Below are 23,481 nucleotides of genomic sequence, written 5' to 3' on the forward strand. Positions count from 1 at the left end.
TGGCCTCAGCAGGTGCTGGTCCTTCTATGTGGAACACTGCCCCCTTTTTCCAAGGCTTCTCCTGACTCTCGGCTCTTCCCTCACATGCTCCATCCTCTGTCAGGACACCCCCCCACCCTGATGTGGCCCCTGCTCTCCCCAGGTGCTCTCTACCTGGCATCACGTTTTAATTTCATCACAGAAGACAAACTGGAAGTTAGCTTGCTACCTGTCTATTCTGTCTCCTGACCAGAGTGGGAGCGCAGCGGGTGGGCCTGGGTCTGCCAGCCCCCAGTGCTCGCTGAGCCAGTCGGAGGAGCGATGCTGAGTTCCCTCGGGTCCAGCAACCCACACGTCAGGAGGGAGAGACGGTCCTGGGAACTGACTTTTTTCATCGAAGGTGACGGATTTAAATCAAGGCGTGAGCTCACCCCTCCCCCTGTCATCAATCCAGGGGAGGAAAGGACCATGACGACAGAGGAACCGCTCCAGAGGAAGGTCAGTCACCCCCCAGTCCTAAGGGTGGGTTTCCGCCTGGGCAGAAGGCCTTTCAGGCCTGTGCACGGGCATCTCACAGTCATCACGCCCACAAAGGGTCTCCGTGCAGGTTTCACCACCCTCTGCCCTTGCAGTGGCTGGGTAAGGCCATGTCGTGTGGACAGACCAGAAGTCACTGCCCTCAGTGGCGGGGCGTCGAGCCACATCTGAGTCTGGCCCTGAGCTCACCTGTCTCCTAGTGTCTGCCTCCGACTGTCTGAGACAGGCGGGCTGTATCTAACAGGCTGTCTCTTGTCCCCTCATGTCCTGTAGGAACACAGTCACGCCGCCCAGGAGCCCACGAGGCGGCCTCGAAGCTTACCAAGAGCTGCTGGGGCAGCTGTGCCGCGACCCTCCGCAGCAGGGCGCGCGTGGGCTTCCGGGAGCAGAGCAGGGCCAGCTGCACGTGCCTGTCTCCCCGAAGCAGGAGGCCGCTGGCCAGGAGGCCGACCCGCACCACGCCTTTCAGGATCCGAGGCGATGGGTCGATGCCACTGTGAAGACAAACCCGAGAGAGTGTGGCACGCACACAAGAAAGGGGTCAGGGACAGCGAGCGCAACCCCGCCGGGGTCCAGGAATGGCACTTGACCCAGCCCTGTGAGTCGTGCCTAATCACAAAGGCTGGTGGCTTGACTATTTTCTGACAAGCTGCATTCTGGAAAAGGCCCCCGCCGGCCATCCCCACGGTCCCTGGTCCTCAGCCAGCTGGTGTCACCCTCGCCAGCCCTTGGCTTGGCGCTCCTTCTGAGCCAGCTCTGGGGTCACTTTGCGGCCCCCTCTGCGAGAAGGTGCGCTGGTCGCTCAGCAGGAGCCTGCCCTCCCCTCCCCTCCATCCTCCCCGTCGAGCCGAGGCCCCTACTGCCCCTCCAGCGCCACAGCACACTCACTAAGGGCGGGCTGCTCACACTTGCGTGCCCGCTAAGCCCAGGGCCAGCTCTCTGCAGTGTGACTCCACCCTCTCGGCTGCCCTCTGCAGGGGGGACACCCACTTCTTCCCTGGGCGCAGCCCCCGGCCTGACCCCCGCCTCCTGGCCACCGCCCTCTCCTTCCACCCTTCCCGGTCCTTCGGCTCCTGCCCTGCGAGGCCCAGACCGCTGCCTGGGGGGCCCTCAGGTAGCCGATCTCGACACAAACGTCCGCTCCTCGGGTCCAGAAGCTGCCACCTGCTCCTGCCACTCTATCAGCACTTTGACTTTGTGACACTTCTCCGGGCAGGAGACAATCTTATTTTTAAACACGTTTACGGATTCCTGTCCATTTCTGGACCACAGAGCGCTGGAGCCTGATGTGGCCCCAGGGCACCTGTGTCTGGGGGCCGCCAGCAAAATCCAGACCAGGGACGTCTGGATTCCGGGGCCAGGACCAGACTCTGTGACCGAGACCCGCAAGGGAAGAGAAAGCAGAGGGTGGGGGTGGGGGGAACCTGAGGGAGAGACCCAGAGGCCTGTCCATCGATTTGGATCCCAATTCACACGAACTATAAAATGAAAAACCCCCCAAACTAAAAAGCCACATTACGATATCCGTGGGACAACTGGAAATTTCAACACTGACTGTATAGCTGACAACGGTAAAGAATTATTGTTAATTTTTAAAAGCATGATAATAGCATTGTGGTTTTGTTTAAAAAAAAAAGAGACTTATGGTTTAGCGATACGGGTTGAAACACTTACTAAAGGGGCAGTGTGAGGTCTGACAGGACTTCCACTAACCTCTCCCAAAGGGAGCGGGCGCGGGGCCTGAGATCAAGGACAATCATGGTTTAGGGACAGTCACATGGTGCCCGTTATAATTACACCGTCCCGTCAACTTTTATGTTAGAGAATTTCCATCATAAAAGTTCAGGGACACCCAGCGCTAACATCCTCTTCTCAACAGTGAAGTAGATAACGGAACATCCAGAGAAAAGTTTACAATGTTCCTATTAAAAAACCACGTTTCTGTGTTTTTGAAAAATAACGTAAGGACATAACATGGAATGTGACATATATGTTATGTGAAAGCCGAAAAGGAATGAAGTGGCTTTTGTCTTGAAGGCATGCAGTGGGGGCTGGGTTTGGGGAGGGCGCAGCAGGCTGCTCCTTGGTACTGACGGAAGGTTCTGGGTCCTGACTGTGGTGGGTCCGCGCATCTGCGCAGGTGACAAGATGCCGGTGAACGGCCCCGGCCAGCATGGGACACGCAGAGCACGTGCTGCCCCGGGAGCTGGAGGGAGGCCCGGAGGAGGGAGTCCTCCTCCTGACATGAGCTCCGGGTGCCTCCGCGTCCGCACTGGGGCAGCGGGGGAAGGGCCCACGGTCCTCTGCTACTCTTGTGACAGCTCACAATTATTTCAAAACAAAAAGTGACAAAACCAAGCAAAGCAAAAACAAAACGTGTGCGCAGGGAGGATGCTGGGGGGAGACAGCAAAGCATGACGCCAGGGGTGACTTTTCGGCCCGCCACACTGCGTGGGGATTTCAAGGATGGGCCACCCTCCTGTGTGTGCCGCTGGCCATGGGCAGCTGCAAAGCGCGGTTCCCACTGTTCCCACTGCCCCCAGAGCGGGCTGCAGTGTGTCAGGCCCCAGGGGCCCGGCACATGAGGCCAGAGCATCTTGTCCTTTCGCAGGAGCAACCTGACCCCCCTGGGAGCTGGGATGGCTCCACTGTCTGGGACCTCCCTCTGGGGACCTGGCCATCTGGTGTGTTGGCTTCATGCGGGCGCAGGGGCAGCTGAGAGAAATGTCTCTGTGCCCCGGCTTTCTCTATCGGGCAGGTGAAGAGGGCTCCCTCGCCCTCACATTGGCGAAGGTTCTCGTCTGAACCGAGGAGAGTCCACCTTATCACGGCCATGTGGAGCTTGCAGGCTCTTCGCCAGCGAGCAAGTGCTACGGGAAAAGGGAGCCACAGAGCGGGGCCAGGCAGACACGGAAGGCCCCTGTGGTGTGACTCCATTTCCAGGAGATGTCCGGAACAGGCCGAGCCAGAGGGACGGCGAGCGGGACCGGGGGCCAGGGCTCGGCCGGGCTGGGGGATTGAACGGGGACAAGTTTCTGTTTCGATGATGAGACAGTTCTGGAAATAGTGGTGACGGTTGCACAACCTCGTGGATGTGCGAGTGCCGCTGTATCGTGCAGAAAAATGGTCCAGAGGGCTCTGAGGATGTTACCACAATGGAAAAAAACACAAAGGGAAATGAAACAGCAGCCACCGGGGAGAAAGGGCCTGGCAAGGCGACATGCCTCCAGGGTCATTTAAGCCGTGTGAGGCTTCACAACAAGGTGTGGGGACCTTCCCGCCTCCCAGGGATCGGGGCTCCTGGAAGGACGAGTCATGAGTCGGATGGGGAGACGGGGTTAAGCATTTGTGAACTAGATTTCTAGATGCGCCTTCGGGAGGAAAAGTAAACCCTGGGGTTGGAGCACAGCTCTCCCCAGCTGGGACTGATGCTCCCTTTGAGCCCTGGGCTGCGGCTCGGAGACCCAGGAACTTTCTGCCCGCAGGCTGGAAAGCCCCGGCGACTTCAGAGGCTGCAGAGCTGTGCCCCTGGCAGCCACTTATCGCCCAGAGCCCGGCCCCTCGGCCCCTCCAAGTCATCCCTCCAAGTCACCCCGGCCTTGGGAATGGAGGGGAGCTCCACTACCTGCGCCCACTGCCCTCTTGCTCTGGGCTTCCAGAACCCTCCTCAGCCAGCGTGTCGGACACCAGCTTGAGGGCGCGCTCCGAGTGGGAGACGGCCTTCTGGACAGCCAGGAGCTCCTCCTCTGTGGGGTAGATGGCAGCGTGCTTGCACAGGACGTGCCGGTCGTCGCTGGACTCCCGCCGTTGCGCGGGCTGCAGGGAGGCGCGTGCGTCACCGGGGAGCTGAGAGGACGGGGACCCGGTGGGCGGGCACAAGACAAGCGTCAGCCCTGCAGAGGTGAGGTAGGCGCAGCAGGAGGACACAGGGCCCCAAGCCAGGCTGGCTTTGGGGGTGACAGGCAGGCAGTGGCCAGAAAGCCAGGCCAAGGAATGCCGGGGACCCTGGGGCCTCCCCTGCAGCTGAGTCGGGGCCCGTGGCTCCTTTGGCAAGAGTCTTAGTTTCTGAGCCAGAGGCTTTTCAGCCAGCCCCGTGGCCTCCTCCCTGAAGATGTGATCCGAGGGGCCCGGCACGCCCGGCCCGGCCTGTGCAGACGGAGCTGCCTCAGGTTCTCAGGAAGCTGCAGCGAGCAGCCGGGGAGGGGGACCCCAGGCCCCTCCAGCTCCGGCTCCGAGTGCCCCTTGGGGTCCTGGTTCAAAGTCCTGCTCCTCGTCCCTGGAAAATTCAGGTCCTCCCACTGAGGGTGTGAGGACGTCACCCACCCGCTGGGCTCCGCCACAGGGGCATTTCGGCTCGAGGCCAGACCACCACCCACCAGAGGCGTGTCGGGGGGTGCCCCTGGCCTGCTCCTGAAGGGAGGGTGCTGCTCGGGCGGTGAGGGTCCCGGGTGCTCGTCCTGGGCCTGCGGCTCCTCCTCCAGCCGCCTCCTGCACAGTTCCTGACGCCTGTGGGGGACGGAGAGGGGCAAGGAGCTGTATGCAGCCACAGGACCCTGGGATCCGCACGTCAGAGACGCACAGCAACGTGGGGAAGCCCTGGACACAGGGCTCCTCCCGCCCCCTCCTCGGGCTGAGCAAGGCTGGGTGAGGACGAACGAGGAGCGCAGCAGCTGGCTGGCCCCATGAAAGCCCACATGAGGGTCCTGCATGAACGCCCGCAGTGTGCCTGGGAGACAGGCTTTGGGGCTGGGGGAACACAGGCCCGAGCAGCTGTGGCCCCAGGTCTCTCCTGGGCCTCATTCCTTGGCTCAGATGCCACCACAGTTTTCCGTGAATCAGATACTGTGTCAGAAAATGCTTTGGCATTGCTCTAGAGGGTGAAGGGGGAGGGTGACAAATGCGCAGGCGGTCAGGGGACACAGTGGGCAGAGATCACGGGGGTCGGGGGACGCGGGGACCCAGGGTATCCCTGTGAATCGGGCCCAAAGGCACCGTGGCCGCAGCATCCTGCACTCATCAGTGCTGTGTGCTAACTCTGCCTGCCCTGCGCGGGCCGCCTGCTCTAAGACCCTCCGAGTCTCCTCAAAGGGCGGTGTCCCTGCCCACCTGGCAGGTCAGGAGCGTCCGGTCCTCAGGCCTAAAGGTGACAGCACATGTCCCCCAGACAGAGCGCAGGGCAGCCATTTGGTCCCTGAGCCCCCAGGGACAGAAGCTTTGGGGAGGGCGGCAGGGGGGCGGCCCCCGAGCGGGCCGGGACCCGCGCGCACCTCATCTCCGCGTGCCAGCGCCGCAGCCCCTCCAGCCGCCTCCGGGTCAGCTGCTTCTGCCTCCTCGCCCGCTCCTCCAGCAGCCTCCGTACTCTGCTGCTGGGCTCAAGTGCGAGCGGAAGATCGGGGTTCACTTTTTTCTGGAAGACAGGAAAGGGCTGTAAGACGGGAGCCCCCCGTCAAGAGGAGAATGCCACGGGGGTGTCTCGGGGACCCGGGAGAGCCCCCGAAGGCCATCCTCCCGCTGGATTTAGACAGCAGTCGGCTTTCAAGCCCCCAATGTCTTAACACTCCTGGTCCCCAAGAAAAGGCAGGAAAGGGAACGAAACTACAGTGACACACAGAGTTAACAGACGTCTGCCAGCGCGGAAGCCGAGCCCCCGTCTCTGTGTGATGAAGGACCGAAGGAGGAAGGTGATGTGACACCACTGGCGAGTAACCACAGGTGACCGTGGAATATTCACCGAAAATCCACGAAAAACACTCGTTCCCCATCAAAGTAATTCTGAGGAACACCATGAGTGTGAAGCCGGGCACACCCGTGCGAGGCGGGCCTCATGAAGGCGCTGACAGCCCCTCTGGTGGAGCCCAGGGGCAGGAGGGCCCAAGGGAGCCCCTAGGCCACAGGAAGGCGCCCCCGGGGGAAATGGAGCCCAGCTCCCAGGCCCGCTGGAGCCCTCACACCAGAGCTCCCATCTCAGCGAGCCGCCAGCTTGGCGCCTGGCAGAGGCCAGAGGAAGAAACGACGACTTGTGTCAGACATGAAAGACCCGACGCCGAGCGTCTGGGAAAACGAGGCCACAGTGAGTCCTGTTTCGTGGGCGCATCAGTGCTCCCGCCAGCGGCACGTGGACGCAGAGCTCTAAACTCCACATTCACCAGCCAAATAGGATGCGCGAGTGGCCAGTCCCACCCTGGCTCCTCCTCTGCTCTCCAGGCAGCAGGACGTGGGGCTGGACATCGCCTGAGGCCCACGGGGCCTGGGCTGCCGTCGGGGCTCAGACCCACGAGGCAAAGATGCGTTCTTAGACGTGGCTGAGACCCAGAAAGCATGGCGGTTCAGCCCGCCCTAGGCGACCCCGAGCCACCTTGTACTGCAGCCGGTGCCGCCGTCCCCGCAGGTGCAGGTCCCTGGCGTTGGCGTCGTTGAAGCTGCACTCGCACAGCCGGCAGCGGAAGCGGGTCACCTTGCCCTCGTCGTCGCACACCTGTGACATGGAGCTCAGCTGATCACGGCGGCCCTGGCCCTCTGAGGCCACGAGCCTCAGGGCCGCCCGGAGCAGCGACAGCGGAGCCGCCCGGCCGTGCTGGCTCCCATCTGCTGAGTGCTTTTATTCACAGGGCCCAACACGCCGCCCACGCCCGGCTCTCCTCTGCCACCATCTAGCCCCCTGCCCCGTTCCCCAGCGCAGCCCCCGCAGCTGATGCCCCCACCGTGCCGTCTGCCCCTTGTGCGCCCGTCTGTCTTCTGGCCTTTCTGCTTCTCCCCTGAACCAGCACATGACGGGCCTCCAGCGGCAGGAGCCCTATCGGCTGTGGTTATCTCGCACGGGACAAGACAGAAGATGCTGCATCGTTGCCCAAAAAGCTCGAGGATGAAAACAGAAGGAAGGCAAAGGCCCGAACTTCCTTTTAGCCACACACACGTCTCTGGAAGACTCGAGGAGGCTGGGACCACAGACGCGGCCAGAGGCGGCCTCAGAAGCGCGCTCTGGAAGGCTGGCTAGGACAAGCCCTGCGGGGCCCCCCTGGGCTCGGGGCGTGTGGGCGGCGGCCGCTTGGGGCGCACTGGCTCCTCGTGCCTGAGCATCACGGGCCTGTGGGGCGAGTGGTCGCCCAGCTTCCTAGGGCACAGACTGCTCCTCCCATCTTCCCTCCCGTGGGAAAGCCTCTGCCTGCCTTCTAAGATCTGAAACCCAGCGGCTGGACCTTCCAGTGGGTAGTGCACGACGTTTGGCTCCCTGAGGCCTGCAGGGGACTGCTGTGTAAATGTCAGATGGAGAACCCGGGCTCAGGGGCGGTCTTGATGCCAGACCCCACAAGGCCCTCCTCCAGCAGAGGCCAGAGGTGGAGCGGGGCACACACCAATGGCCGGGGGCACGCTGGTCCCCTGGCTGGGTTACCTCTTCCACGTAGCCTGGGCCCACTGGCTGCCCATCGCAGGAGCTTCCAGAAGCATCTGCGGAGCCTCCTGAGGTGGGCGGCTCTCTGGCCCTCTCTGATTTGGGGTGTGTTGGTTTCCCGTCGGGGGGTCTGCTGCCTGCTGCCTGGGGCTTGGGAGGCCCTGGAAGGAAGAAGTGCGTTACTCATGACCAGCACCAGCCAGAAACCACAGCGGCTTCTAGGCCCCAGTGTGAAGGGCAGAGAGCGACGCAAAGCCGGGTCTCCCACTGCCCCTTCACCCCTTGTGACGTCTGTTGGTGGGACCCACTGTCCTCAGGGCCCCTTGTATGCCAGCTTGGCCACATCTGAGAGATCGAGGCCCACACAGTGTGAACAGCGCACAGACTGCCCTGCTCTAGGCCCCTTGGTGAGGGACCCCCAACCACACAACACCGCCGCCCTTGGTTAATTGGGGCCAAGGCAGCAGGTGGACAAGGGAGCCCCATCGGGCAACTTCACTGAGCCACGGGAGGGAGACACTGTTCTCAAAACTGCTTTATGCTTTCATCTTCACTATCACGTGATTAGTCAAAAGCCAGCGCTGCTCCGGCTGAAGATGCTTGAGCCCCGTCCACCCTCCGGCGCACAGCCGGCAGGCGAGGAGCAGACCGGCGGATGGACCCGGGTTCGAATCCCACCGCCCCGCTTAGCGGGGCCCAGCCGGTACTTGACTGTGCCTCGCCTTGGTTTTTCCATCACAAATTGGGACGAAGGACAAAATCTGCTTTAGAGTGGCACAGAGGGGGACCAGACAACGCCTGTGAGGTGGTCTCGGAGTGAGAGCCTGGCACACAACCCTCGGCACAGGCTGCTCAGCCACCGCTTCCTCAGCTCCCAATGGTGGCGTCCCACACCCAAGGGAGGCCAGGATGGATGGGGCGCTGCAAGGGACTGCCTTGATTTCCCGGGACCCACAGACCTTGTCAGGGCCCAGTGTGTTTGCTGTCAGCACCGGGGTGTGAAGGGGTGTTCCCCAGCTCATGGAAGCCCAGGGAATGTTCCAGGCCTGGGGCGGGGCTTCTGGAGACCCGCCAGCAGCCGAGCTGGCCCAAGTTCCAGGTGAAGAAAGGATGCCGCCAGCTGTCGTTTCGGCTGTCGCTTCCCAGGAACAGCCTCGTATCAAAGGTCCAGGAGAGTGTGTCCCACAGGCCAGCACGTCCCGCCCGCCAGGCGGGGATGTGGAGTAGGAAGAGAGCTCTCCTCGCCATCCCTGCCCTCCACCCCTCCACGCTGAGTCCCTCCCAGGAGGTGATGGCTGCACGTGCACACAAGGCAACGGGACTGTCACTGCCTGAATCCTGAGCTCGCTGAGCCAGGGCGGGAAGCGGCAACACATACCCACTCGGGTGGCCCTGGAGGCCCCCGGTCTCTTGGCCAGCTCTGGCCTGCTCGGGGCGCGCACGCTGGGGCCGGCGGGGGCCGCAGGCTTGGCCGGGGCCGCAGGGGGGCTCTCTGTGGTGATGGGGGCCGGCTCGCTGGTGCGGGTGGCGGGGGCCGAGCTGGAGTTCCCTGGCACTGGTTCTATGGTGGGGATGGGCTTCCCCAGTTTGGTGTGCAGCTTGAAGACCTGGAACAGACCCAGGCCCCCATCAGGGCCACCTTCAGGCCTCACCCACCTTCCTCAGGAGACAGGAGGCGTCCCTCGAGGGGGTGGGGGGCTGGCAATCCGGGGAAGTGCCGGCGGTGGACCCGTCCCAGTCCCCGAGGGCCCAGCCCTCCTCCAGCTCCCGGGTAAATGCCGCCGGCTCTCTGGAGCATCACCCCCTCGGGAAGGTCCTTCCTGAGCCGACCATCCCCTGCTTCTCTGCCCCCATGAGTCGTGCATACGTGGGACCTGTAACCCCTCGACACCCTGTGCCAGCTGATGGCGACTCCTTCCTTCAACTTACTGCCCGGGAGAAAGGCAGCGCTGTTGTCTGCACCCCAAGCATTAACCAGCCCAGGGCCCCCCTACGGGGACACAGCGTGGTGGATGGACACGTGGGTAGCGCACATCTGCTGATGGGTGCATGTGCATGTCCACAGACACGCGTCCACATTCTCTACATGTGTGTATACATGTCCACATTCTGTAGGAAGACACATAAATGCCCATGGACACAGGTCCGCTTAGGATTCGGTGGCACCCATCCTCCCCCGGGTAAAGGCACTTACTGCACACGTGCCCCTGGAAAGGCCTGCTCCGCCCCCCGCATCCGCAGTGTCACCATCTCAGACCCGTTTCTGGGCTCAAGTCTCTGACACTCACAGCTCAGACCTGCCCCTGCCGCAGGGCCTCCCTGAGCCCAGAACACGTCGCGGCCTGGGAGCCGTGACAGCTGCAGCCCACCCACAGGGGCTCCCGCTCTCCCCCTGCACCTGTAACCGCTGGGCCAGTGTGTCCCCCCTCCATGCCTCTCTGTTCCTTCCTTTGTGGGGTTTGTGGGTTCGCTCAGGCGGTCAAGAGCCGGGGCCAGCTGGGCCGGGAAACGAGGCCTTGCTGAGTGGGGGCAGACGGGTCCTCAGGGGGTGATCTCAGGTGGGGAGCCCAGCCCTGCAGCAGGGGCTGGAGGAGGGCGGGCCTAGAGCAGGGGGTGGTGTGAGCAAAGGCCCGGGGGCAGCTGCAGGGGTTCTGTGTGAGGAGTGGGCAGAGGCTGGGCCTGGCACAGGGCCTTCCCAGCCCCCCTGTTCCAATTGCTCCAGGCAACTCGGGGACCCCCCGCCTCGACCAGCGCCTCCCTCTAAGGTGGGCATGGCCTCGCAGGGGAGCAATGCCATTTGCCATTCAGGGCAGGGCGCTGCTTCCCACAGTTACCCCGTGGACCCGAGAGGGAGCAGGCCCAGGAGAGGCGGGGTCTCCCCACCTTCTCGCAGCAGGGGGCCCATTCATTGTCCCCATCAGGTGACACAATGCAGGCATTTTTAAAGCCACAGGCAAACGCTGATATTAAAATCACTGATGTGGACTAATTTAATATCAATTGAGACATTGATATTAAAACATTAAAACTTACTATTTTAATTTCACTTCTTTAGCTTGATTTATTTATTCTGAAAAAGCAGGCGCCCAAATGGAATATGCATTTGCTCTCATCGCTGTTCACACTCCCGTTCGTGCAAACACACAGACGTACCCGAGGGCCCGTGGCAGTTTCCCCCGGGGTCTGGGTACGAGGCCCCTGCATGGCTCTACACTTCTGCCCAGCTGGCAGGTGGTGGCTTCTATAACTGGGAGAAGGCGTGTGGCTCCCGAGCAAGGAGGACACGTGGGCCCTGCAGGGGAAGCCCCCTCTCGTGGGCGGCTGCCCTCCGATGTCACCAGATGCCCCTCTGGGTCCCGAGGGCTGAAGGGCGCGCGTGGGCCTGGCAGGGCTCCTACCTTCTGGTGCCTGGCGCCCCGGATGTGGGCGGCGTAGGCCTCGGGCCCGGTGCAGGACACGGCACACAGGTGGCAGTGCAGCTGGGCCTGCACCGCGCACGGGCTGCCGCCGGGCTGGACGCCCAGCTTCTGAGCCGCCTCCTTCTTCCTGTGCTTCTGCCCCTCCAGGTGCTCGCGGTAGGTCTGCTGGCAGAGCAAGAGGGGCCTGAGCGGGGTTGTGCCCACCGGGCATGGCACCGTCCCCCCAGGTCACTGGTGGCGCGTGGACCTGAGGGGACACACCGGCCTGACGTCCCCGCCTCCACTCACTGGCCTCCAGAGGCTCAGGCGCCACTTTATTAATGAAGCCCAGTCGACAGACTCAGAAGCTCAGGCTGAAAGATAAAAGGTTTCTTTTTCTTTTTTTTTTTCCTGAAACTCAATGAGCTTCTCAAGCAAGCGTCCTCCAAGGGTCACACATGTGGTTTCCAGGGCTGTTTGAAAGAAGATGCCAGCTGTTCAGAATCTGACCTCAGAACCCAAGCAAGGATGCAGCCATGGCACAATGGGGGCCCCCTTCTTCGGGGGAACCCTGCTAATGAACTGGGGGCTCCACACGGGAGCGGCTAGTGAGGCAGACGACGTGGCCTGTGCCATTGTGCCAGAGCATCTGGCTGCGTCTGGCAGATGACCACGCTCTGACGGGGCACCCAGACTCAGCCCCGGAACCCTCAAGCCGGACAACGTAAGCTGAAGTGAACATGTGTAAAGCGGGCCACGGATGCACTCGAACCAGGCCAAGAATCAACGCCCCATGGACGGAAAGACACGAGAAGCTGGCACCATTGCGGGGTCTGGGGCGATGAGGAGGCAGGGGCGGGGGCGGGAGCCAGAGGGGCCCTCCCTGGAAGGCAGGAATCTTGTGATTCCGACGCAACACACACACACACACATGATCAGGCTCTTGGCGGTGGTGGCAGACACGTGAGGCTGCCCAGGTGACAGGCTCTCATGGAACAAAACACACACACAGGCACATGCATGTACGAGTCCGTGTAAAAGCAGGACGTCTGGACAAGAGGGTGGCTCTGATGTCACCTGGTCGTGAAATGGACTATCGTTGGGCAAAACGTCAGCGTGGGGGAAGCAGGTGAAGGTATCTGGGACCTGTCCGCATCGCCTCTTACGACCGCGTGTGGGCCTACAACCATCTCAGTAAAAACTCCAACGAAAAACCGCTATTAACATTAGCACAAAGCCGGGAGGGACAGGAGCTGGCATTTCTGCAGCACAAGGCGTACGTGCCAGAGTGCCAGAGGCTATGCCTGTCGCTGTACCTGCCCCACGGGGAGACTGAGGCTCAGAGAGGCTGTGATGCCTGCTCGGGGTGATGACGGGTGTGGGGCTGGGCTGCGAGCCCAGGGCACCGGCTCCAGAGCCCACGCCGCATCCGCCCCACACGCGATACGGAGGCCCGCCTGCCCCATGGGGAGGACCACGCGCTCACACAGTGCGATGCTGTGAAGTCTAGAATCACGAGCAGACTCGTGTTTGAGCCATGAGAGGAAGCAAGAAGCCCCACAATGCGAAATAAAAATCCCGCAGACAAACAAAGACGGAAGAAGGACAACGGGCCTCCGCTAAGGAGCGTGTGTTAGAGCAAAAGAAGGAACACTCGGAGCTTGTCAGAGAACCTGACGAGGGCCAGGAGACGGGCGGCGCCTGGCCTGGGGAGGCGACTGGGGTAGGCTGGCACTGGACACGGCCCCAAGCATGGCCCCAGCCCCTCCTCAGCCGAGTGGGTGGGGGCTGGCAGAGCCGTTTGGGGCTCCTCGTGTCTCTACAGCCCGGGTGGCCTCCTGGGCTCTGGCTTGCCTTCAGAGCAGGAAACACAAGACAGAACGAGCAGGCGTGCTGCGTGAGCACGGAGCGCCAGCGCCTGCCCATCCTTCCAGGGCACGGCTGGCTCGTCTGTAGACAAGATGCACACAGGCACACACATCGATTCCACCCGTGGCCCTGCTTGAACAGCCTGGTGACCAGGGCGCCACAGTGAGCCGCCTCTCGGAGCCGCATCCGCCCGGCCCCTCGCTGTGCTGAGGAGGCGGCAATGCCTGCGTCCCCAAGCCCAGATGGAGAAGCCCCTGGGCTCAGGCACGAGGCCCCCTTCTGCGGCCCGCAGCCAGCGCTGCGCTGCTCTCTTTCTGCCCCCGAACGCCAGCAGAGCAATTTTTGGCAATTCTGCCACACACTCGACATTGCGGGTTTGCTAACAGGCCTCTTTGGGACAGGCAGGGCCCCTGACCGGCATCTGACCTCTGGTCAGCCACAGGGGCCAGGGCGTGCTCTCCGCGCAGTGGGGGCACTGACCTGGGGGCCAGCACAGCTGATCCTGCAGATGTCACAGTAGTGAAGTGGGGGCTGCCGGGGTCCACCCCTGGGCGTCAGCTGCTTGGTGGGAGCCAGTAGCTTCCTGGCAAAGCTGCCGCCAGGACTGGCACCCGGCCCGCTTCCTGAGCCACCCCACGGGCACAAGTCCACGGGCTTTGGGAGTGGGGGCGGCTGCTGGGGCGGCGGTGGGGGGTGCTGCATCTGTGGGGGTAGCGGTGGAGGATACTGAGGACCAGCTCCTGAGTAGGCTGCCGCGTCATAGCCCAGGTAGCTTGGCCCTAGGAAGCAGAGAGAAGAGAGAGAGGGGACGGGTGGGTTTCGAGGATGATTATTTGGGCTGCGGGTACACTAACAGCATGCATGTTTGAGTGAGCACAGGGCGGAGGCCGTGCTGGGCGAGTGCAGGGGAACACGGAGGCCGCGGGCTGAGTGCTGGGGGGGCTGGAGGCCAGGGCGCTGGCCGGAAGCCCCGCTGGACAGGTGGGTGCCTGTGGTGGGGGCTGCATTTGGCTGTCCCACCACTGGGCCGACCGTAAATTCCTTGGGTCCCTGGAGAGCAAGCCACCCCTTCACCACAGTCCCAGAGAGCAAGAGTTATGCTCCTAGTGACCCCACAACCGGCCTCCCAGCTGCTGGAGCCAACACGGCCCCGGTGCAGCTGGCCCCGGACCCCCTGGACATCTAAGCTGTGCTGGGGCCGGCCCGGCTCTTCCATCCTCAAGTCCGAGTCCTCGGTGGAACTCAACTCCTGCCCAGCCGAGAAGACTTCCCTGGACAGAAGCTTCCAGCTCTCTGTCCCCATCTTTGCCTCCCCCGACCCTCATTGACAGGCCCACCGCCCACTGGAGACCGCAGGGTGCCCTGCTGCGCCCATTACTCTGCACCGCCTGTGAATCTGGGGTGTTCAATGTGACTTTAAGGCGAGCGTCCCCTCGCTCCGGCACGGACCTCACAGAGACCCACCTGGCTGGCAGAGCGGGGCTGAGGCAGGGAGCTGGGGCTGGCCGGCGGCCGGCGGGAGACACTGCTCATTCTCGTAGCTTCTGGCGGCTGCCAATGGTCCTTGGCCGCAGCTGTGCTGTGAGAGGACACGGGAGACTCAGAGTGGGAGGAAGGGTAAGGTGACCCCATGTGCACGGTGCCTGAGCCCCTGCCCTGCGCCAGGCCCCATTCCCGGAGCTGGGGATGCAGTGACCTGGGAGATGGATGCAGCCTGCTCCCGTGGAGCCAACATTAACGTCTGAGAGCAAGTGCTCCGAGGACCGTCCAGCAGGCCAAGGGTGGCTCGGGAGAGGCTTCCAGGAGGAGCGACAAGGAGGCAAGCATGCAAAGACCAAGGGACAGGGTTCCTGGCAGGGTCAGCTGGTGGGCCTGTGGGAGCCCTGGCAGGTGGTAAGAGCAGAGGACTCAGAGTTCAGAGGCGCTGCCAGCACAGGGGGCCGGGTGGGCGGGCCAGGGGCTCAGGGAGGGTCTGGGTTCCGTGCCAAGGGAGAGGGGAACACGGCTGGTTTGGTTCATAGGGGGATGCGGGCTGTTGGCGGGGTTGGGGACCACCTGGAGGTGAGGATGAAAGCAGGGAAGCTGGGAGGAGCCCTGGAGCGGGGCAGGAGCGTGGGGAGGGTGCGCTGGAGGGGAGCCCCAAGACTTAGGGAAGCAAAGGCCTGAGGGAGCAAGGGGCAGCGAGACAGTGCGAGCTCAGCTAACTGGTGGCCGGGGGTGCCATTTACTGACCCCACTGGGGACAAGCTGGGGGGCAGAGGCTCAGGGTGTGGGCCACGTCCAGCATGGGACACCTTAGTGATTCCAAGCGGAAGCACGGCGGCCACGTCTGTGGACCGGAGCTCTGGGGTCAGCAGCACCAGAAGGGCCTGACAAGGACATGCATGTCCCCTGATCAACTCCTAGGCAGGGACCGGAGCACGAGGAGGGTGAGGGCATGTCCCGACTGTCTGCTGGCACGGGCGGCCCACGCACTCTTCCACTCAACACTGTCCGAGTTTTCCAGAAGGAGGGCGTGGTCAGACACAGGCCAGCTGGTACCTGGAAGGAGGGAGTGGTGGTGGGCGCGGGGGTGGGTTCCTGGGGCCGGCTGATGTAACAGGAGTCCTGGCCAGAGTGGGGCTGGTACCCACTGCACCCCGCTGGGACGACGGGCCGGGGCGGCCGGGCGGCCTCGGGAAGCGTCGGGGTCGCGGTGGGGCCCATCCCAGGAGCGGGCTGCGTGGCGGAGGTGGCTCCAGCAGCAGGGAGGGGAGAAGCCGAGGGAAGCAGGGCGCTGCAACCAAGACAAACACAGACACGCATCGCAGGGACCCGAGTTGAGCATCGACTCCACCAGCCACGGACAGCAGCTGCTTTGGCTGCCCACGTCCACAGTTCTTTCTGGAACGACTAACACTTGTTCAGACCTTTCTATGACTTTTCAAGCGCTTTTCATGAATTAACGCAATCTTGCAACCACCCTCGGGAGGCAGGGACCATCCATGACCCCATTTTACAGAAGAGGAAACTGAGGCACAGTGAGTGGCAGTCAGGCCCCAAACCATTCCAGAACTTCTCAGCTCACCTGTGTGGGCGACATCAAGATTTCCCGACACTAAGATTCTTCAAAGAAAGCTAGACTTTAATGGTATTTTTTAAACAAGGAACAAGTGGATCCACCCAATTATTAAAATAAAGAAAGTCTGTTAACAGCAAGCTAAAACCTCGCGATAACGAGAGCCGGCTTCTATCAACAAAGCCGGCACTGGGGCCTTGGTCCACATCGCCTCATTCACGCCCTGTGACCCCCAGAGAAGGTGCCAGCTCTATCCGTCAGTCCGTCTGTCCATCTGCACTGTCCGGAGGAGGAAACCCTGCGGATCAGTGATCAAGTGCTTGATTCCGACCCGGATCTCTCTGGCCCCAGGGCCCCGCCCTCTGCTAAACGCCAGCCCCGGGAGACAGTGCTTGAATTTACAAGCCCGTTGTCAGGAAGGGCGGCAGTGAAGACCACAGCTTGTGCGTGTTTGGGGGCAGGCCGACTGAGCCTAAAGGGACATGGCCCCCGTCCATCGGGGCCCTCCGCACACATGTTCCTGCCCCCCAAGTGGCTCACTGCCCAGTGGAACAAGCGTGGACAGACAGGGACAAGACAAGGAGTGGGATCCAGGCTGCACTGAGTGCTGAGGGACCAGCCAGGCGGAGGGAAGGAAGCGGGAAAGTTCCTCCCAGAGCTGGGGGTGTAGGAGCCTCCTCGCTGGCCTGTCCTTGTCCTCTCAAGCATGGCCCTGACCCTGCCACCCTCCCGCTTACAACCCTCCAAGGCTCCAGATGCACCCCGAAGCCCTCCGGCTCCGGCCCCTCCCACACCTGCGCACTCCCTGCCTCACCTCCTGAAGGTGGCTGCTCAGATGCCGCCTCCTCCGAGAAGCCCTCCCTGAGTCTGTCCAGGAGAGCAGCAGCACGCCTCTCCACGTCCCCTCACTCTGCTCTGGGTCTCCCCCAGCCCGGCCTGATCCTCTCCCACTTGTCAGTCCCCGCGTCTCCTCCCGCCAGCTCGGAGCCACAGGCACACAGGGCTACAGCGCGTCCCCAGCTCCTCCTGGCCCTGCAGTCGCGCCCGGCACGCAGCAGGTGCCCAGTGAAGATGGCAGATGCAGGAGCACGGCCTCACAGGTGCAGGTGGGCACGCCGTGGGGAATGGGGCGGGAGTGGCCCCTGGGGCCCCCGTCTACATACGGCCCTTCCAAATGGCCTCGTCTTAACTCAGGCCCCTCCTTAAAGACCCGTCTCCAAACACAGCCACATTCTGATGTATTCGGGGCCGGGACTCAAGTATGAGTTTTAGGGGCCCACAAGTCAGCCCACGACAGCTACTTTGGGTCATATTGTCACAAAATTCAAATGACATGAACTTCTTGATTACAAACGTCATTCGTGCTGAAATCAAGGCACCTAAAATAAATCTTAAAGAACACACAATTGTTTATTAATTAGTATGTTTTTATTTTAAGACATCCAACATCACCAGCCCCTCAACAGAATGCCCAGATACACACGATAACCCAGTTCAGTCATCTCTGATGCTTTGACAGCCACAAAACCCTTACCCTCGCCCCCGCCCCTTTTTTGTCATTAGAAAGGGGTATTTGTCAAGGTAGGCAGGACAGAACGTAGTGTGTCTAACTCTTTCCAGCCTGGTCTATAACACTAAGATATTCAGACATGCGGTGTGCAGGCTCCCATCTGTCCTTGCGCCCTGGGCCTCCCAAGCTTAAAGGCTATTAACTTGTTTGGACATATTGTCATTCACTCGCCTATCTTCCCAGGGGGGACATTCACATTAGCTATCAGTTATCTACTGCCGAGCTTAAAATTGCCCCAAAATGATGTGGCTTCAAACAACAATAAATATTCATCATCGTCACAGTGTCTGTGGGTCCCAAATGCGGGGCTGGCTTGGCTGGGCTCTGGCTTGGGGTCTTTATGACGTCACCAACAAGAAGTCGGCTGGGGCTGCATCATCCGAAGGCTCGACTGGGGACGTGGACCTGCTTCCGGGATGTCCCTTCACATGGCTGGCAAGTTGGTGCTGGCTGTTGGGGGAGGCCTCGGTTTCTCCCTGGGTGGGCGTCTCCCAGCCCTGCCTGGGTGTCCTTACAACAGGGAGACCGGCTCCCCCAGAGCGAGAGGTCCCAGAGGGAGGGAGGGAGTGAGGGAGAGGGGAAGCACCAGGTGGCGGCTCTCCTGGCAGTGCCCCAGCCTCAGACATCACATAACTCCTGCCACAGTCTGTCGGCCAGAAGAGAATCACCGAATCTAAGCAGGGCAGGCGGTCAGGCCGCGTCTGAAGGGAGGAATATCAGGAATTCTGGCCTATCTTCACAGCACCAGGAAAGTCCCATCTTCTGCTGTGAGGCCTGTGCTATGCACGCTCTAGACGTGCCTCCTGGAGCCGGCCTCCCCTGTGGTTTCTCGTCCAGCCTGGGTCCCGCACCATCCACCTTCAAACAAGCACAGCCGAGGGGGCCGGGGCCAGGCTGGCTGCCTCAGATCCAGCAGGATTTACCCTGGGGCCAGGGCCTGTCCTGAGTCACACGGGAGAGGCACGGACCCAACCCAAACCAGCAAGGAAAACGGAAGGGATGGACACCGGAAGGACAATGAAAGGCCACGTCTCTGAAGGCACGAGGCACACTCAACAAGGGGCCTGATCTGCCCAGGCTGCGAGGGCGGGCCCTCGAGCGCATGAGCGTGCAGACTGGAGCCCTGTGGCCGGAGACCCGCTGCCCCCATGGCTCTGCTTCTTCACAGCGACATGGAGCAGCCCTGGGGGGTCCCTTCTTCCCCAGCTCCTTCCAGGCCGTGGCCACCCACGCAAGCAGGCTCTCCTTCTCGGTCCTGAAGCCACAGCCCATGAAGCGCGCCCACTGAGGACACAGCAGCGAGCGTCTCCCGGGGCAGAAGCGTGAGTTCCCTCCTCTAGCCGAGGGCCCAGAGGAGGCAGAGCGACCTGCTTCCTTCTTCCGCTCCCACGGTGATCCAACTCGGGCCAGAAGCTGTCTCCACCTGGTGGGGCCACTGAGGGGACCCAGTGGAAGCAGGTGGTTGTTGACCTTGTTCCCCGCCACAAGCTCACAGTCTGGTCTAGGGCGCACTTGCTCAATCCAGGCACTGCTGATGTCAGGGCCACGTCACTCTCTCTGGGGGGCCATCCTGGGCGCTGGGGGTCGGGGGTCCCGAGGAGCATCCCTGGCCCCACCCACTCGATGCCAGAAGCACCCACAGTGTGACAATCACAGATGTCCCCAGACACTGTCTGGTTGAGAACCACTGTCTGGGACAAGCTTGATCCCAGGCCACCAGCTTTGAGGTCCAGGCCGCAGGTGGGCAGCATCATGGCCTGGTCATGCCTGGTCCAGACCCTAACCAGAAGGATCACCCGGACACCACGGGCTGCCCTGACTCAGGATCAGCCTCGAGACAGCACGTGTGCGAGTGTAAACTAAAAAGGACATGCTTTTGTTGTATACGACCCTGAAAGGTAACGCTTAGGCACCCAGGCCCCTCTGCCTGGACGCGACTCAGTGTGGGGAGATCTCGGGTGTTCTGTGTGCATGCAGCGCGGCTCCCAGCAGCGGGCCTGTAAATGTCACAGCTGTGAGCAGGCGGGCTGCCTGTGAGCTGTACAGGGTCAGAGTCAATATCAGCTTTAAGTTCTATGTGGGATGGCATGACACCCTTGACCTCACCAGAGGTCACCCCCTCCCACCTGCTCGGCTGCTGGGATGGAGCGTCTCTTCCTGTGCGAACAGCTGAGATGCTGGGGGCGGGGCAGCAGAAGGGTGGATGTGCTGACGGCCCAGCGGGCAGCAGGAGCCCTCCTCCCGCTCCCCAAGGCTGGAAAAGGCCTCCCGTGAAGGGTGACTGGGGTTTCAGAGAGAAGGGCCTGGTGCGGACATCGCATGGGAGAAAGCACAGGGGCTGATGGAACCTGTCCTGTGTGCTGAGGGACAGGGCATGGGGGGGACAGGAGGCTGGACGCTGGGCTCGGGGCTCTCAGATGCTGGACAGAATCCAGATTTTACCCAGTAAGCCATGGGGAGTCAGCGAGGTGTCCCATGCCCAGATCGGACCTGTTTTAGGCCGTTATGATGGTGCTATGGACTGAAGTGTGCCCCCACATTCACACGAAGCTCTAACACCCAGCGAGACTGTATTTGGAGATGGCGCCTCTAAAGAGGTAATTATGGTTAAATGAGGCCATAAGCGTGTGGTCCTGGTCCTACAGGACTGGGGTCCTTCGAAGCAGACAGACCCCGGGGATGCGATGGTTCTGCACAAGGACCGGTTTAGAGCTCGAGTGGGTTCAAACTCAGATACTAGGGGGAAGAGGCACAGCCGAGGGCCGGGCACGGGCTCTGGGCCAGACCACCGGGCTTCTAATCCTGGCTCTGCTCACTGGGACCTGGAGCCAGCCACTTACTTTCCTAGCCTCAGTTTACTCACCTGCAAAATGGGGACACCCACCTCTTGAGACGGTGTGACAATTAACCAAGAACTCAGGTGTCACAGTGCCTCGCGCAGGCAGGAGCTCACACGGCAGGCCAGGGGGCCCAGGTCTTCCGATGTGAAGTGAGGCTAGAAATCGGGGGTTTTGTAAAGTCTCCTAATTTTTAAATGCTGACAACTAATTCAAATAAAGCAGCAGAAACCCGCCACACAGGCAGAGCAAGCAGGTGCGAGCCTCAAGCGGGGCTACAGGCCGCCAACTTTTAACCCCTGACCGAGGCGAGGAGCTGGGGTGGGGGCTGGGGACCAGGAATTAAAGGTCACAGATTCGCTCCTGGCGAAGCCTCCTGGGACGCAAGGAGCCTAAACATCATCTGCAGCCGCCTGCTGTGCAGAGAGCGTGCCACTGGACTACAAGGGCGAGGGCTGCTGTCCCCACCACACTGAGGACCCGGCCGGTGTTGCCTGCCCGGGAGGGAGAAGAGCTGGGCAGGAAGCCGGGGGCAGAGGCTCGGGCGCCGGTCAGCGCAGGGAGAGCAGGATCTGAGCGCATCTGTGAGCACGCAGGTCGCTGAGCCCCGGCTGGTGGCCTCGGCCTTGGGTCCCAGGCGAAGGTCATCAGTGGCTTCTGGTCTGCACATTTGTTGGGGGGTCGGGCTTTTCTGGGCACACCATCTAGATGAGATTTTAGGATGCAAGGCTGGGTCACCTAGCTGATGGGGACAGGGAGGCCAGAAGATGGAAAGAACGCACCGGAGGCAGCCAGGTTCCCGACCCAGGGCTTGCCGGGCGCGGGGGGGGGGGGGGGGGGTGGGGGGGGCACCCTGGCTTACTCCCAAAAGGCCGACCCCACAGACACACGGGGCCCTGCGCGCAGACCTCACTTCGGAAGGGCACAGCTGAGGAATGCCCGGCAGGTGACGTGAGGTCTGAGAGACAGTCAGGAAGACGGGTCACCCTGAGCTGGCTGTAACAGTGATTTCTGCTGCATACTGCTTTCCAAGGGTCGTACTCGATGGGAACACGCACGCACATGTGCGCACACACACAAAGATTTAGCCTGAGAAAAATAATCAAGTGGAAAAAGACTTTCCTGGCCTCACAGTGCTGAGAAAGCTCACAGAGCCCCCGCTTTTGGAATCGTGGCCTCTCCCTTCCAGGGCGCGCTCCTCACCCACTTGCTGAGCCCCTCCTCCTAACTCTCCCGAGGGCGGAGACCAAGCCAGACAGAGCCCAAGCTGAGCGCCGAGGGTCGGAAAGCTCCGGGCGAAGCCCACCGTCCCGCAGTGCGCTGGGACGAAAGGTCCCCTCCCTCGGCCTTGTGCCGGAGCCCAGGCTCCAGGCGTGTCTGGGAGCCCACGCAGGGTCGCCAACACTCCAGTTCAGATGGGGCCTTGTGAGGCACGCAACCGACGCTGACACGGCCACTCGAGCCATCCCTTGGGGCGTTTCCCGTCTGCTTTACTGGCAGTCGGATCCCATCGCCATCACCTCCTGGGACACGCAGACAACACACTCGCCCTGGTTTCACCTGGCACTTCAGTTCACACAGGCTTTATATTCAAAACATACAACAGATTACACATTCATCCCCACATCGATTCTGATTTTTTAACAGAATTTGTTTTACGCTGACAGCCTTCTGCGCATTCTCCACGTGGAATGCCCATTTCAGATGCAGACGCCCCAGAAACATCCCTCCAGGCTGCTGAGGGCTGGCGAACTACATCTGTGGGCTCCCGACAAGGTGACGCAGGATTCACTCCCCCGCCCCACCTGCCACCTTCTTTACAGCGGAGTCAGTCTCAGCTCCCAGTCAGGGCCAGCCTGGTGCCCGGGGACACAGCCACCGGCTGCTCGGCCGTCCTGAGGCCGATTCCAGAGACGGCAGATGGTCCTTCCAGAGCCTCGAGGGTGAGCCGACTCTGTGCGGCAGTGGAGCTCCTGGAATTCCCTTCATCCTCTGGATAGGAACATGGTCCCCAAGTGGCAGGCGGCCACACGGTCAGCCCCGAGGGCCAGGTGCATGAGGACGCCGTCCAAATGGTCTTACGCGGGCCGAGCCAAAGAGAAGCGCTACGTACGCGCCTCTGAGAAGCAGGGCACATGAAAGGACTTCCCACTAGCGTCGCTGCGGCCGTGAGGCCTCTCTACTGCTGTGACCCCAAGTGGGGAACGGCCAGCGTTGTGGGACCAGCAAGGGATCGTCTGTGGTCCCAGCGCTCTCCTCTCCTGATGCTTGGAGGGGCGGAAAGACCCCACAGCCACGTCCACTCGGGTCTAACGTGCGCCTCTGAGTCAACAGAGCGGGCAGGACTAGACAGCCAATCTGGGGCTCTCGTGAGCAAGCACGACAGACGTCGAACCACCAACCCTCGATTCAGCCAACGACATTCTAAATTAAAAGGAAGCCACTGGCTCTTATCCAACGTGCGTCCAAAGGTCTTAGGCGGTAGAGCTCATTCTGCCCCGAGAGCAAAACTCATCGAGGCATTAACCTCGGTCAACCGAACTGACTTTCCCAAGTACAAATGCTCCAGGAGCAAAGGGAAGCAACTCTCCATTCTTAGTCAACAGTGACAAATACGTGACTTGGGATACATTAATTTAAAAGGCTAATGGGGGCCAGCCCTGATGGTCTGGTGGTTAAAGTTCAGCGCTCTCTGCCTCGGTGACCTGGGCTCGTTTCCCTGTCACAGAACCACACCATCCGCCCGTCAGATGCCATGCTGTGGTGGCGGCTCACACAGAAGAACTGGAAGGACCTACAACCAGGATACACAACCATGCACTGTGGCTTTGGGGAAAAGAAAA

At 61.6% G+C, this 23,481-nt stretch overlaps 1 protein-coding gene across 1 annotated transcript in view; it reads right to left on the reverse strand.

Moving 5' to 3' along the window:
- Window positions 1-23,481, reverse strand: part of LOC106832361 (zinc finger RNA-binding protein 2) — an 80,887-nt gene that overhangs the window by 25,839 nt on the left and 31,567 nt on the right. Inside the window, 11 exon segments of the mRNA XM_070491739.1 lie at window positions 839-1,010; window positions 4,142-4,332; window positions 4,893-5,022; window positions 5,784-5,923; window positions 6,872-6,991; window positions 7,907-8,067; window positions 9,285-9,513; window positions 11,305-11,490; window positions 13,654-13,952; window positions 14,638-14,752; window positions 15,715-15,949. Coding sequence (XP_070347840.1) covers window positions 839-1,010; window positions 4,142-4,332; window positions 4,893-5,022; window positions 5,784-5,923; window positions 6,872-6,991; window positions 7,907-8,067; window positions 9,285-9,513; window positions 11,305-11,490; window positions 13,654-13,952; window positions 14,638-14,752; window positions 15,715-15,949 — 1,978 coding nt within the window.

The sequence above is a fragment of the Equus asinus genome, chromosome 20 (assembly GCF_041296235.1).
Source record: "Equus asinus isolate D_3611 breed Donkey chromosome 20, EquAss-T2T_v2, whole genome shotgun sequence".
NCBI lineage: Eukaryota > Metazoa > Chordata > Mammalia > Perissodactyla > Equidae > Equus > Equus asinus.